The sequence below is a fragment of the Maniola jurtina genome, chromosome 28, assembly GCF_905333055.1.
Source record: "Maniola jurtina chromosome 28, ilManJurt1.1, whole genome shotgun sequence".
NCBI classification, from domain to species: Eukaryota; Metazoa; Arthropoda; class Insecta; order Lepidoptera; family Nymphalidae; genus Maniola; species Maniola jurtina.
Window position 1 is genome coordinate 211,544 of NC_060056.1, and position 14,432 is coordinate 225,975.

At 38.3% G+C, this 14,432-nt stretch overlaps 2 protein-coding genes across 6 annotated transcripts in view; both read right to left on the bottom strand.

Annotated features, from left to right (window-relative positions):
• LOC123879487 overlaps nucleotides 1–6,739 on the bottom strand; it is a 32,210-nt gene extending 25,471 nt beyond the window's left edge. Inside the window, exons 1-3 of one of the 3 annotated variants that reach the window (XM_045927211.1) lie at nucleotides 6,419–6,739; nucleotides 6,045–6,094; nucleotides 5,110–5,168 (exon numbers count right to left, since the gene is read on the bottom strand). In XM_045927211.1, coding sequence (XP_045783167.1) covers nucleotides 5,110–5,168; nucleotides 6,045–6,072 — 87 coding nt within the window. In that variant the 5' untranslated portion in view covers nucleotides 6,073–6,094; nucleotides 6,419–6,739. Of the gene's footprint in view, nucleotides 1–365; nucleotides 785–5,109; nucleotides 5,169–6,044; nucleotides 6,095–6,418 lie in introns of those variants that run through there. The other 2 variants (XM_045927212.1, XM_045927210.1) reach the window with 2 other exon arrangements.
• Nucleotides 6,740–7,249: 510 nt separating this feature from the next.
• On the bottom strand, nucleotides 7,250–13,970 carry LOC123879510. Of its 3 annotated transcripts, XM_045927261.1 has the most exons (9): nucleotides 13,795–13,970; nucleotides 12,752–12,755; nucleotides 11,739–11,893; nucleotides 11,314–11,480; nucleotides 10,627–10,719; nucleotides 9,876–9,978; nucleotides 8,987–9,159; nucleotides 7,941–8,069; nucleotides 7,250–7,531 (listed from the first exon to the last, which is right to left on the bottom strand). In XM_045927261.1, the coding sequence occupies exons 3-9, from the start codon at nucleotides 11,887–11,889 to the stop codon at nucleotides 7,328–7,330; spliced, it is 1,020 nt and encodes a 339-aa protein (XP_045783217.1). In that variant the 5' UTR covers nucleotides 11,890–11,893; nucleotides 12,752–12,755; nucleotides 13,795–13,970; the 3' UTR covers nucleotides 7,250–7,327. The 3 variants fall into 3 exon arrangements, with proteins under 3 accessions (XP_045783217.1, XP_045783216.1, XP_045783215.1); XM_045927260.1 differs by lacking the exon at nucleotides 12,752–12,755 and having other exon boundaries at nucleotides 11,739–11,916; XM_045927259.1 differs by lacking the exon at nucleotides 12,752–12,755 and having other exon boundaries at nucleotides 13,795–13,967.
• Nucleotides 13,971–14,432: the final 462 nt, after the last annotated feature.

Consider the following 14,432-nt stretch of genomic DNA (forward strand, 5'->3'; position numbering starts at 1 on the left):
ATATGTCACTTGCATTAGCGATGAAGGAAAACTATGTGGAGAAACTTGCATGCTTGAGAGTTCACCATAATACACTAAAACGTGTGTGAAGCCTGCCAATTCACACTTGGCCAGTATGGCTTAAGTTCTGAAGGGAGACCTGTGCTCAGTAGTGCGGCGTTAGGCTAAGATAATGATGAACATGTCTAAGCCTAACTTATATTCCTCTTTCCCCTATATTTAAATGTAAAACGTGTGCTAAGAGCAAAAGTCAAAATCTAAAGGGTAAAATTTGAACCTACAATCTTTCTAAGTTTATTCCACCCTCAATTACTGAGTTATTGGTCCAAATTAGCCCAATAATAATTAAAAAAAAAACAACAAACCGATTGCATTCCAAATTCAAATCCAATAAATAGAAGACAACACTTTCAGTTTCACATTTCTCTTTTTTTTTTTTCAATAAAAACACTCGACTCTTGAAAATGCGATACGAAAAAAAAATAAACACACAATGACGTCACAACTCACAATACAATTTGGGTCAATTCACAACTTCACACTTTGACTCGGTTTCCCAATTCGCACTTTTTGAATTTGGAACAATAACTTTTTAAAAACACAGAGGTAATAACTAAAAAGCACTGCAGTTTCTAAGTTTGAACTTTTTCATAGGTTCTGTTGTTTTAAAATTGAATTAAAGTAGAACTCGGCAATGCGAGTTTGGTTTATTTATGTTTTACGCAATGACATTTCGATTTGACGCATAGTTGACGATGCGAAGTCGCGGGCCGAACCGAACGGAATGGCGCATTCCTTGGATGTTGTCAGCGTGAGAAACTAATTTTCCCCAAGAATATCGGAAAAACTTGCACGACTGATGATGAAAGGAGTGTTATGTTTTCAGGACGTAGGACTATGTGAGTTTGTTTATTCAACTATAACTTTCAACGTAAACAGATTGGAATGAATGTACCGTTAGAATCCTGAGACACTGAAAAAAAATCTAATATGGCAACGTATGGCACCCTTTTCAAATTTGGAAATTTTTCCTTTTTAGTTAATTTTTTGACAGGGCAGCAGTGTTTTTTTCAATTTACGACTTGTTTTATGATTTATTAGATTAGATGATGCCCGCGACTTCATCCGCGTAGATTGAGGTTTTTTCGATCCCGTGGGAACCTTTTGCTTTTCCGGGATAAAAAGTTGACTATGTCAATTTCCGGGACCAAAACTACCTGTTTACTAAATTTCATACAAATCGGATAAATGGAAGAGCCTTCAAGAATCCCGTGGAAACTCTTTGATTTTCCGGGATGAAAAGTAGTCTAGGTCCGTCCCCGGGGTGTAAGCTAACTCTGTACCGATTTCATCAAAATCAGTTAAACGGTTGGGCTATGAAAATCTAGCAGACAGACAGACTGACAGACTTTCGCATTTATAATATAAGTATCTATTACGTCAACAAAGTTATTTAGCTGAAGTCCCTCAGTTAGTATAAATACTAATGTTAATTAAGAAATTTTCAGACCATTCGCCTCATTATTTAAAATTAATTACAGGTAAAATATTTTGATCTATGGTCATTTTCTCCTACAAAATGGGGAAAATTCCCAACAATGACAGCATTGATAAATGTCAATTTACCGGTTTATTGTGACACTTGCAGCGTTACCACGATCTCGAAACTCGATGTATACTCGTGAGCATTTTCGCACTTTTCTTTGAGATTTCATGAAGTTAATCAAACTCGGAAGGCAATAAACACAGGTAGCGTAAGCGTCATATGCACTGAACGAAACACATTTGCAATATTTCTCTTTAGATTCATCATCATCATCATCATCAGCCTGTGGACGTCCACTGTTGGACATAGGCCTTCCCTATAGAGCGCCACCACACCCGGTCCTCAGCCTTCCTCATTCAGCCACTTCCCGCCAGCCGCTTTATATCGTCGCTCCATCGTGCTGGAGGGCGTCCCACACTACGTTAGCTTAAACGCGGTCTCCACTCAAGGACTTTCCGGCTCCAACGGCCATCGCCTCTTTAGATTATCTCTTAAGATTTTGTTCTCTATCATTTTTATGGGATTAAGTAACAGAGAGAGCGCTATACTAAATTAAGTATAATAAAACGAACTTGCGTCGAGTTTAAAGTGAGTTTTGAACTCGTAGTGTTGGTAGAGGTTCTCTAACTACGGAGCAGGGCTGCCTACGCATAAAGCCTCTTGAATTACTAATGTGACTGCATAGTTTTGCAAGGTGTTGTTGTTGCTACGTTGTTAAATTAATGTGTGTTTGTTCGTACACGGGTAAACGCCTGCAGGCGTCCATAACTTGGAAATGGACTGAATAAATAAAACCTGTGATAAAACTAAGTACTACATAGGACGACCTAGGTCTACCTAGGTCCTAGGTAGAGGTAGGCCCTGGAAAATCCATACAAAAAACATTTTTAGGGGTCCGTACCCAAAGGATACCAACGGAGCTCATTTACTAAACCTCTTCATTCGCCTGGAGGCCATTTTGAAATTCACCATCTTGGTTTTTTGAGTTTCGTACCTCAAAAGGAAAATCAGAACGGAAGAAATGAAAATGTTTTGTATATTATGTTGGTTCAGAGTCTACTTCTAACTCAGCTGTTATACTGATCGCGATCGATTTGCTATTGTTCAGTAGTTTTCGCGTGATGCGCGTAAAGACAGACAGACAGCCAAAATTAAAAAAAAAAAGTTTTGGGGTCTATATCTATAGTAATGTTTCTTTCGGTTAAAATTTAAAAATATATTTGATGAACAGAGATTGACCAGTTACAGTTTTATTTTAAGTAAAACGTATAGGTTTAATAGATGATAATATTAGCCAGCCCTAAAAAAATGGAAAGCGCGTCCGTTCCTTATACGAAAATAAACCAAGATGGCCGGCGCGCGTGTCAACAAAAAATTACTTCCGTCCTTAATTGAACGTTTTTAATTAAACACAAATGGCACAAATGGCGACCCAATGTCAGCATAATTTGACGACCATCTTTGTCTTAGCCTTCCTCTTAGCAATTACTAGCGACCCGCCCCGGCTTTGCACGGGTGCTTGAGAATATAGTCTGTCACTCAGGAAGAATCCAGGAATGTTTGGTGGGACTTGGGAGGCTCCGGCAGTGGCTGGTTACCACCCTACCGGCAAAGCCGTGCCGCCAAGCGTTTCGGTACGATGCTGTGTAGAAACCAAAGGGGCATGGGTTTAATAAAAACTGCCGTACTTCTTCAAGTTTAACCCGCTTCCATCTTAGACGACATCATCACTTACAACCACGTACCAAAATAGAAATAAAAAAAGAATGTAGCTTTCTACTGGTCAAAGAATTTTCAAAATCGGTTCAGTAGTTCCAAAGATTACTTCTTACAAACAAACTTACTTTTACCTCTTTATAATATTAGTTTACATTGTTTGCGACGGTTTGCGACTTTGCGCTCTTCTTCTCTATCCCGTGGGAACCTCGAAAAATGTGGCCTTATTCCTTATCTACTTTATAAAAGTAACAACGGTGCAATACAAGGAACCAAAAGCTTAATTTGCTATAATTCGTTAAACCAAACCAATCTGTATGGTGCAACATGCAGCATGCGACATGTAACAACTGTGCAATATTGTAACATTATTTATCCATAAATAAACAAACTAAATTCTAAACTGAGCGTAACAAACATCCATACATCCATCCATTAATACAAATTTTCGAGTTTATAATATTAGTAGGATAGTTTTTGATTCATCCTGCAAAATGTCTAAAAAAACCCGAGTACGGAACCCTCGGTGCGCGAGTCTGACTCGCACTTGGCCGGTTTTTTAAATAGAACTATTGCATGAGCTTTGCCTATATGGAGTTTCATAATATCTTTGTGTTCTCCGAATATAAATCCAATCTTTGGCTTAAATGTACGATTAATTAAAAAATTGGGTCACTAACTCACCAAATATCAACATAAAATTTATTGCATCTAGTACTTAAACCATTCAAAGATCAATCTTATTCCTATGAAAATTGTACATAAAATCGCATATCACTAAAAAATCATATGTTTGATAGAAATTGAACTCTATCAATATTCAAATAAAGTTCATTTTTAATTGTATTTGACAGTTACGCAAGTTGTCTATGCTATTGCTGGTGGCGGCCATTACTTGAACATTTGGCGGGAAATAAAAATAACATGGCTGTTATTCGTCAAGTATGTTTGGATAATAGCAAAGAATGTAAATAAATCTTTATTTAAATTGTTATCTAATGGGTGGAATGAATATGGATCCCACGCTAACTATGGGCCTCATAAGAAAGCTTAAGACAGGTCATACTCGGGTTGCAGACCAAGAGCTAAGCTAAGTTAGTTTAGCTTAGCTTGCATAGCTGACACAGTTTTCCATACTTGTGTGCAGAGCGCAAACTATGCGAACTAAGCTATGTGAGTAACTAAAATATGAGAAGCTAAGTTAGTGTGTATGCCGATGTGAAGCTGCACGAGCTAAGCTAAGCCTTCTCCGCACATCCTTCGCCAGTGCTGTCCAGTGTCCTTTGTCTTTCTCTTATTAAACTTCACAACACTGACTGGCTTAGCTTTTGGTGTGCACGCCATTTATTTCTAACTTAGCTTGTCTATAGCTTGCTTAGTTTAGCTTCGGCATAGCTTAGTTTTCGTCTGCAACCGGCTATAGTTTATGCTTATTTGGGTCATTTTTCCAAAAAATTCACTACATGTGCAATTTTATAGGTTGCTAGCTGATGCCCGCGACTTCGTTCGCGTGGATATTGGTTTTCTAAAAATCCTGTGGGAACTCTTTGATTTTCGGGGATAAAAAGTAGCCTATATCCTTCCCCGAGATGTATCCCACCTTTCATTAAAATATTATAAATGCGAAAGTGTGTCTGTCTGCCTTTCTGCCTGCTACCTTTTTACGGCCCAACAGTTTAACCGATTCTGACGAAGGTCCAGAGTTAGCTTATATCCCGGGGACGGGCATTGACAACTTTTATCCCGGAAAATCAAACAGTTCCCACGGGATCTTTAATAACCTAAATCCACGCGGACGAAGTCGCGGGCATCCTCTAGTTTAATATAATAATATACAAATATCTCACCTCTTCTTGCTGGCTCAGGGAGGAGTGGCTTCCCCATTCGTCCCAACTCTCTTTTTCACCTGTCAAATAAAGGAAAGAATACAGTAATATTGAAAAAATCAAACAGTTACAAATAAAAAGTGTAGAAAAATACAGGTAAATTAAAACAGTTTTCATCAGTTGATGAATAATGATGATTGTAAATTGTGTAGTAAGTTAGTCAGTCAACGAGGTAACGCAGCCAGCGTTCTGGGCACCCTGCCTCGTTTCAGTGATTTGGATGACACTTTCGTTTTTAACCGATTGTGGCAAATCCAAAAGGAAGGGTTATGATTTTAGCAGTCTATGTGTGTATGTATGTGGGTAATGTATATATGTATGTGGGTATGTATGTTTGTATCCAGATTCTGTGTGTTCCACCGTAGCGTCTAAACTACTGGGCTGATTTTGATGAATGAGGTGTCAATCGACTCGTCGTAAAGGTCCGGGTGACATAGGCTACTACATTTTATGCGAAAAAAAATTGGTTGTCTGTAAAGTCGGTTTACTGACGATAGTTGAACGTGACAACAAAGGCCGATTGTGCTTCTTTGTCGCTCGTTCCGCGCTCTCGCTTGCACTTCAAGCCTTACATGGAACGCCTCAGAGCGAGGTAACGCCGCATGAGTCATGTTTTTTTCGAGCGTGCAGCCGGCTCTATCGAATTATAAGTCGTTGTCACGTCAAAAGTTGATTAATATTTGAGCGTTTATTAAGACGATCGCAGTCGGGTTTTAGTTTTCAACTTTATCTTGTGTGTGTTCTATTCTAATTATCTTCATCTCATACGCCGGTCCACTACTGTATATGGGTCTCCTCTCAGAATGAGAACAGTTTTGGCTTTGGTCCGACATCGCTTGCCGGAGACTCGTGCTCCGTAGTGGGCCGGTGATTATGATAATGATGAAGATGCTTACAATAACTAGCTTCACTGATCTCCTCCATCCCGCTAACTTGGAAACATCACCTGTAATAAAAAATAATTATTAATACTAAAAAAATCTACTTATTAAGTAATATGAAAGTAAGTTCCTTTTTTTCTAAAAATACGGGGCCCTAATTATGAAGAAGATATTATTTAAAGAGTATTGACTTGAAAATTTGGAAGTTTATTTATTTCATTTAAAATTGTAAATATTAGTATAAGGTAAATAATAATTCAATTTTAAATACTATACATGAATTTGCCACTCTATATAAAAAACTAGAGGTAGGGACTAGGGATAGGAATCTATTTTGTTTGATTTTTGACTAGGTAGGTATGTAGATAGGTAGGTACTACCACTAGTACTTACATTAATTTTAATTATACCCTAAAAGAGTAGTTAATTCACAACTTTTAAGTCAGTTTTGTTGTAATTTAAGTTTTTTTACAAATCAAAAAGTAATTGTAATACTTTCGCACTTTTAAATATTCAAAAATCGAATCACTTTGCGGTCAAACACGCCCACTTTTGGAAACACGACATATTCTTATACTGATGTCTAAAATTGTTTACAACACTTACAGATCACTAAAAGGGCACATTATAAGACACATTTAATTTATGATTCATCGAGCAAAACAACATTTCTTTCATAAAATTCCATATTTCTGAAAGTTCATTGTACTCTAATGTTTACAACGATATGTCAACTCAAAATGTCAAATCGATGTACTAAACCACAGACTAATAACCCTGAATGGCAAATGTTATTAAAAAACAAAGTTTGTTTATGGTAAACTTTCACATTTCAAGTTTCTAGCCTAAAGTAGGTAGAGTAGTAGTAGAGAGAGAGTCAGTGCGTGCCAGACCTTCGTGATTTCATAAAAGCTAAAAGTTTGTCTGCGTATTATCCCCAACACAGGGAGGAACGATCAGCAACTATGAAGTTTGGATCATGGTGGCAATGGGAGATAACAGGAAATAAAGGTGTAACTTTATGTCAAAGTATATATTTTTTATTTTCTTCGGAATAAATAGAAATCACGTCATGCATTGCCAGACACTTGTGTCATGGCAAACTCCTGCCAGAAGCGCTTAAAAATAGTGTCTGGCAGAGGGTAGGTAACTATTTCATGTTTTACTTTAATTTCAATATTTTACCGGCAAAAAAGAAGACTCAAATAAAAACAATTTTAATTCGTAAATATTTAATCAAAATACCAATAAATGCTTACAATTTATGTATCAATTAGGTAGGTAATTATTACAACAAATCATTCTTTCTTCTTCTTGCTTGGCGTGTCGTCACTGTCATGGCCGCTACTTCGTCGTTTCCGGTCATTGTCGTGCTTGGTTTCGTTAGTTTCCGGTATGAGCTTTTTAACGCGGGCGGGTTCAGGCGAATACGCCCAAAGCAACATCTCCAAATGTTCCGCTGTTGGTTCGTCCTTCTCGTTGAAGAGCTTTGCGTCTGCGTGCTGAAACAAAAAAAAAATTAATTAGAATTGTCTATGAGGTCATGAAAACAGGGTATTTTGCCCTTTTTTGAAAAGGAGATAGTAAACTACAAATTTACAAAAATTTTATTCAATTCCTAAGTGCAATAAAGACACATTTTGTATCCCCATAAAAACGCTAGCCGTTTGCCATTTTATTTAGGTTCATGAGTTATCATGAAGTCATACGAATTGGTAAGCAACATTTTCTTAGGGAAATACAATATACAACTATGTACAATCCATGTGACGTCACCGTCGGAAATCATCATGGCGGCTACAGCTTCATGCGTTTCGAACATTTCGAACAGATAACTATACGCTTGTACTCGCCTCCGGCTGAGGTGCATTCATGAAGGCTTTCCATAAATTAATATTTGTATAAAACTACCTTCTCTTTCAGCTGTTTCAAGGCCGCGTTCCTCACAATATCCCAGGTCTTGCCACCCTCAGTCTCGAGCACGGTTCTCAAACGCTTGTACTCGCCGCCGGCTGAGGTGTACGCCTCTATGAAGGCTTTCTGTTAACAATTAAAATCATTTCGATAAGTGACAACTTGTTTGGAGCTAAAGAAGTATTTGTATCTATATTCTATCCACGGAAAGAAGTTAGTGTAGTCTATATCCTCTTTGTTACGTAAGTCCAAATGACAGAGGCGAAAATCTCAATGGGCGTTAACTTAAGTGTTTCGAGTCACAAAGCAATCATAAACATGTTTTCAAAAAATATTCAAAACTCAAATCATAGATTCGTTTCGTTCGTTCGTTCGAAGACCTCTCACTATCTGGATGGACGACGACAGTGGCGTGTGGAAGTCCCTACAAGAGACCTATTGTCCAGCAGTGGACGGATATGATGACACACCTTTGTCTGGTGGGAGGCTTCGGCCGTGGTTAGTTACCATACCACCATAGCCGCAAAGTCGTGCCACTAAGCGATTTCGCGTTCCGGTACGATGCCGTGTAAAAACCAAAGGAGAATGGGTTTAAAGAAAACTACCATACCCCTTCCAGGTTAGCCCGCTTTTATCAACTGCATCATCACTTACCACCAGGTGAGATAGCAGATAAGGGCTAACTTGTATATGAATAAAATGAATTTAAAAAAAAATTCAAAAAATAAAATAAAACCGACTTCAAAACCACAAACACTAAAAAGAAAAAAATAATTTTTATTTCTAAACGTGTAATGTATGTATATAAAGTCAAGCGAGCATAATAAAAGAAACTAGAAATCTAAATGGGAAGCTGTTCTCCATCTCCGAAGATATTCATCACATCTTCACGAAATTTATATGGGACCACCTGGAAAGTATACCCTTTCAAGCAAAAAAATCCAAATTAGTCCAGGTGTCTTCAAGTAATCGGGGAACACACAAAAAAAAAAAAGATTCCCACCAATTGAAAACCTCCTCCTTTTTGAAGTCGGTTAAAATACCTGTTGTTCAGTGATGTTCGCGTCAGCTAAGTGGACACAAGTCCTCACTATCGCCAAGCTGATGTAAGGGTTGTTCTGTTTGCTCAGATGCATCGTATCGAAATCATCGAGGAACTTGTCGAAAATCGATATCGCCTCCTTAATATTCGATAATTTCGTTTCGTCGCGAGTACCTGTGGAAACAATGGCAATATAACAACAGAGAAGAAAGAGAAAACCTTCCGATGAGGCAGTCCAAAAATTCTGTTGCCTTCAAAAACTGGCCTAACGCACCGAGGGTTCCGTACTCGGGTATTTTTTCCGATATTTTCCACGATAAATCAAAAACTTATCTTTTTTTTTCTCTCTCGTCTGGCTTTACAAAGATTAGCCAATGTCAAGTTAGTAGTTATTTGTAACAAGTTAGTTGTGTTAAGTCTGTGCCGGCGCTCGCCGACATACGCACGGCACCCCCTTAGAGCGCTTTCCAGTCAGTTTTAACAAAAAAAACACACCAAAAAGGCAGAACACGCCTGCCAGCTAACGCCGAAACAGACGAAGTCCAAAAACTTATTATACCTTAAAAAAATCTGTTTTAGAATGTACAAGTAAAGCCCTTTCGTATGATATCCCACTTGGTATAGTTATCTTACTTTGAAAATTGAAACATAACAATAATTATTTTAATTTTTGTGATGTAACTACAAAACGGTTTTCGGATTTATTCCTTTGCTTGTGCTATAAGACTTACCTACCTGCCAAACATGATTATAAGTCAACGGGAAGTACACTATAGGTTTCTTGCCAGACACGACGGACGGACGGACGGACAGACAGACAACAAAGTCATCCTATAATGGTTCCGTTTTTCCTTTTGAGGTACGGAACTCTAAAAAAGGTTTAAACTTACAAGTGAGAACTCTCTTGGCTCGCCCTATGAGTCCTTTTACAGCTAACTTCTGGTAATCCGGATCTCTTCCCTCCAACTCCTTCAGTGTATTATTCGCTGCTTCCTGACAAAATATACAAGTTATTTTTTTCTAACCCCCGACCCAAAAAGAGGGGTGTTATAAGTTTCACGTGTGTATCTGTGTATCTGTCTGTGGCATCGTAGCTCTTAAACTAACGAACCTATTTTAATTTAGTTTTTTTTTTTGTTTGAAAGGTGGCTTGATCGAGAGTGTTTTTAGCTATAATTCAAGAAAATCGGTTCAGCCGTTTGAAAGTTATCAGCTCTTTCCTAGTTACTGTAACCTTCACTTGTCGGGGGTGTTATAAATTTTTAATTTACACTTGTACCTCATACAAGTGAGAAATACATACTAATACTATAAATTTAATGCGAAAGTGTGTTTGTCTATCTGCTAACTTTTCACGGCCCAACAGTTTAATCGATTTTGGTGGTACAGAGTTAGCTCACATCCCGGGGACGGACATAGACTACTTTTTATCCCGGAATATCAAACGGTTCCCACGGGATTCCTAAAAACCCACCCGCTTAATCGATTTGTATGTTTGGTGCCGAGGTAGCTTGCGTCCCTGTAATTGACATAGGCAACTTTTTATCCCGGGAAATCAAACAGTTCCCACGGGATCTTTAAAAACCTAAATCCACGCGAACGAAGTCGCGGGCATCCTCTAGTATAATATAACTTTCTTGCCTGATCCTTGAAGCCCAATCCAGATACAGTATCGGCGGGCAGTTCTTTCTTTTCTTTTGGTTTTTCTTCCATTTCTATATCTGAGTCCGATTCCTGTAAACAAAGCCAAAAATAGATACAAATAGTATTATTTATTAACTTAAAAAAAAAACAATGGTCAAGTTCGAGTCGGATTGTCACACGAGGGGTTCCGTACCATCTTACAAGAAATAGGTAACACTTATTTAAGTAAGTATTTATTGCTTTTAATTGTCATGGTAATTATAGATAGATAGAACACTTTATTGCACACAAAAACACATGTAAAGGATTACAACACACGAAGAAGAAAACAGAAAAAACAATTGTGTGCAAAGGCGGCTTGCTTGCTTATTGCTTGGAGCAATCTCTACCAGTTATGATGTTATGGAGTTAAAAGAAATTCTGAAACATTCTGTGAAATTTTCAAGTCTCTACCTATTACGGTTCACGAGATATAGCCCGCTGACAGACAGATGGACGGACATACGTATAGCGGAGGTTTTGAAATAGGGTCCTGACTCCTGTTGTAGGTAGTGTATCTACACCCTTTAAGTAGGGAACCCTAAAAACTAAAAGAATTGCAAAAATTATCAAAATAGATTCGGAAGTGATGCTTTGTTTCAGTTTTTTTATTATTTTGTGGTTAATTACAAATTCATCACTCACATCATCACTTTTGTTTTTCTTTCTTTCTTTTTCTTCGCTCTTCTGTTCTCTGTCCTTTTCTTTCTTGTCTGTTTTCTTCTCTTTGTTCTTTTCTAGTTCTGCGAGCCAATTCTCGAACACCTCCATTGCTTCTTTTATGTTCTTTATTTTGTCTTCTGCTTTTGTCACTGAAATAACCAAAATAAAACGTGTCAGATTGCCGTCCAATTGAAGTCATGTACCTGCGCAGTAGGTGATTTATCGATCTAATTTTGTGGCCCTAATTGGATTGTCCATGTTAGTACTTCATCTTACTTTGCTGTATGATAGTAGTGGGTACCTCCTGTGCTACTATGCTCTCCTGGTACTTTGTACTACAGTTGATGTCATGTCAAAATGACCTTGTACCTGCGCAGTAGGAGATAGTTGGTGAAAAAAAGACTTACTGGTCAGTACTCGTTTTGCCCTCCCAAGCAAACCCCTCACGGTCAACCTTCTATAGTTGGCGTCGTGTTTCTCCAACAGGCGCAGGGTGTCTTCGGCCTTCGCCTTGTCCTTGAAGCCGAAACCCGAGTCTTCTTTATCGTCCTTGCCCATATTTCTGGAAGGACAAAGTGTAAATTACTAACCGACCAAAAAACCGGCCAAGTGCGAGTCGGAGCCGCGCATCGAGGGTTCCGTACTCGTGTATTTTTTTCGACATTTTACATCTGTTTTAGAATGTACAGGTAAAGCCCTTTCATATGATACCCCACTTGGTAAAATCTAACTTTGAAAATAAAAACACATTTTAATTTTTTTTGTGATGTAACCACAAATTCAGATTTCAGATTTATTCCTTTACTAGTGCTATAAGACCTACCTACCTGCCAAACAGGATTCTAGGTCAATAGGTTTTCTTAGGTTTTCCCTATAGGTTTTCTTGATAGACACGACGACGGATGGACGGACGGACGGACGGACAGACAACAAAGTGATCCTATAAGGGTTCCGTTTTTCCTTTTGAGGTACGGAACCCTAAAAAGGTGGAGGTTCTCAATTCGACTGCACGTTTTAGGGTTCCGTTATCAGCTCTTTTCTAGTTACTGTAACCTTCACTTGTCGGGGGTGTTATACATTTTTTATTTACACATGTAATTATCACTATCATGAGTAGGTGTGTCGTGTCAAAGCATTTTCGGTAGGATAGATCTAGATATTGGTTAGATCTTAGGAACGAAAGAAAAAGGCCTCGCTGATGCGTCTTCGCCTACATCTATATTAGTAGTCTATATCTATAATTGAAGTCATACTCGGGTAAATAAATGGTTATTCAAGGTCAAGAAGTACATAACTTACAATTTTAAGTAAGTAAGTAATATTATCCATGAGTTCATCTCGAATTACGTCATATCATACTCACTTACCTAATAAAGAAGATAAACTTGTAGTTACACTATCCATAGCTAGTACTAATTTCAATACTAATATTATAAATGCGAAAGTGTGTCTGTCTGCTACGTTTTCACGGCTCAACCGCTGAACCAATTTTAATGAAAGATACAGAGTTAGCTTACAGCCCGGGGACGGACATAGGCTACTTTTTATCCCGGAAAATTAAACAGTTCCTACGGGATCCTTAAAAACTTGGTCATCCATACTAATATTATAAATGAGAAAGTGTGTCTGTCTGTCTGTCTGTCTGTCTGCTACGTTTTCACGGCCCAACCGCTGAACCGATTTTGATGAAATTTGGTACAGACATGGGCTACATCCCGGGGAAGGACATAGACTACTTTTTATCCCGAAAAATCAAAGAGTTCCTGCGGGATTTTAAAAACCGAAATCCAGGCGGGCGAAGCCGTGGGCATCCTCTAGTTAGTTTATAAATTGCGAAAAAGCAAATTAAATTTGAATTTCGCGGGCAGACCCGTGTCATGCACCTTAGTAAACGTTGGGGTCCCAAGGTGCTTTGGCATTTGGTGACCTCGGACCGCAAAGCATAACAGAACACTCTGGTGAACCAACAACCGATGTTATCAAACGAGTCTGCGGGAGCCGCTGGCAAGAGACCCATGTCCAGCCGTGGATGTCTATCCGTTGATAATGATGATGATGTAGGTATATGTGTTCAATTGCATAATAGTACATAGATACAGACAGAGGTACATGAACCCTAAAAACGTAACACATTTCACTCCCGAAAGTCGAAGCGTGCCAACAACGGGAACCTATTGCACATCCATGCACTGAGCCTCCGTTGTCCGTCTGTCTGTCATTTCAGCGGGCTGTATCTCATGAACCGTAATGGATAAAGAGTTCAAATTTTCAGTGTGTGTTTCTATTACCGCTGTAACGACAAATAATAACATGATTGCCGCCATGCAAATTCAAAAAGAGTAGGAAGGGTTCTTTTACGATGCGATGGTACGGAATATGGTACGGAACCTTTCATGTGCGAGTCCGACTCGCATTTGACCGTTTTTTTTTGGGCAGTTTATCAGAAAAATGAAAATTACTTACAATATTTAAAATAAAATCCAAAAACAAGTGGACACTATATTAAACGCTACTTAATCACTGTTTTATGTTATATTTAGAAAATTATATTTTATTTAAGTACCGGTGTTTGAAATCACGTTCTCCACACGACTATGTTATTTTGAAATTCAGTTCAAATAGTGAAGTCATTCGGCGGGAATCAATGACCTCTACTAAATACAAATACGCTAGACTTTAAATTGCTTCGGAGCAATTTGATTTTGACCATTTTGATTTGGTGCTGATAGCCACAGTTAACTTAATGTGAGCGTACTCGGAACTAAATGAATGTGAGATGTATCAATAGAGCTGACCATTTGATAGTGTTAATTCCTGGTACGCTCGGTGTGACGCTTCGAATCGACACTTAAAGTAACTACTCATTTCGTATAACACATCACTTCCAGTGTACTCGTATAAATGCATTTCAGTGACGAAAATACTACTTAATTATCCAACCAAATCGAGATGTCATACAAATTACAAGTATGAAAACATAAGAAGGGATCGTTTAAACATAGCCGTATTACCACAAGACGCGACCGACAAATCGACAAAAATATCGGCGTGACGTCATGTGATTTACGTACGTGTGGCCGTTTACAAGGTCACGCCTATTT

Coding starts and splice junctions, on each gene's coding strand:
- LOC123879510 (XM_045927260.1), bottom strand. CDS start 11,889: ATGGGCAAGGACGATAAAGAAGACTCGGGTTTCGGCTTCAAGGACAAG. Junction 10,720..11,313: donor AGAAAAACAAAAGTGATGAT/GTGAGTGATGAA, acceptor CTTTGTTTACAG/GAATCGGACTCAGATATAGA. Junction 8,070..8,986: donor CGAACATCACTGAACAACAG/GTATTTTAACCG, acceptor AATTGTTAACAG/AAAGCCTTCATAGAGGCGTA.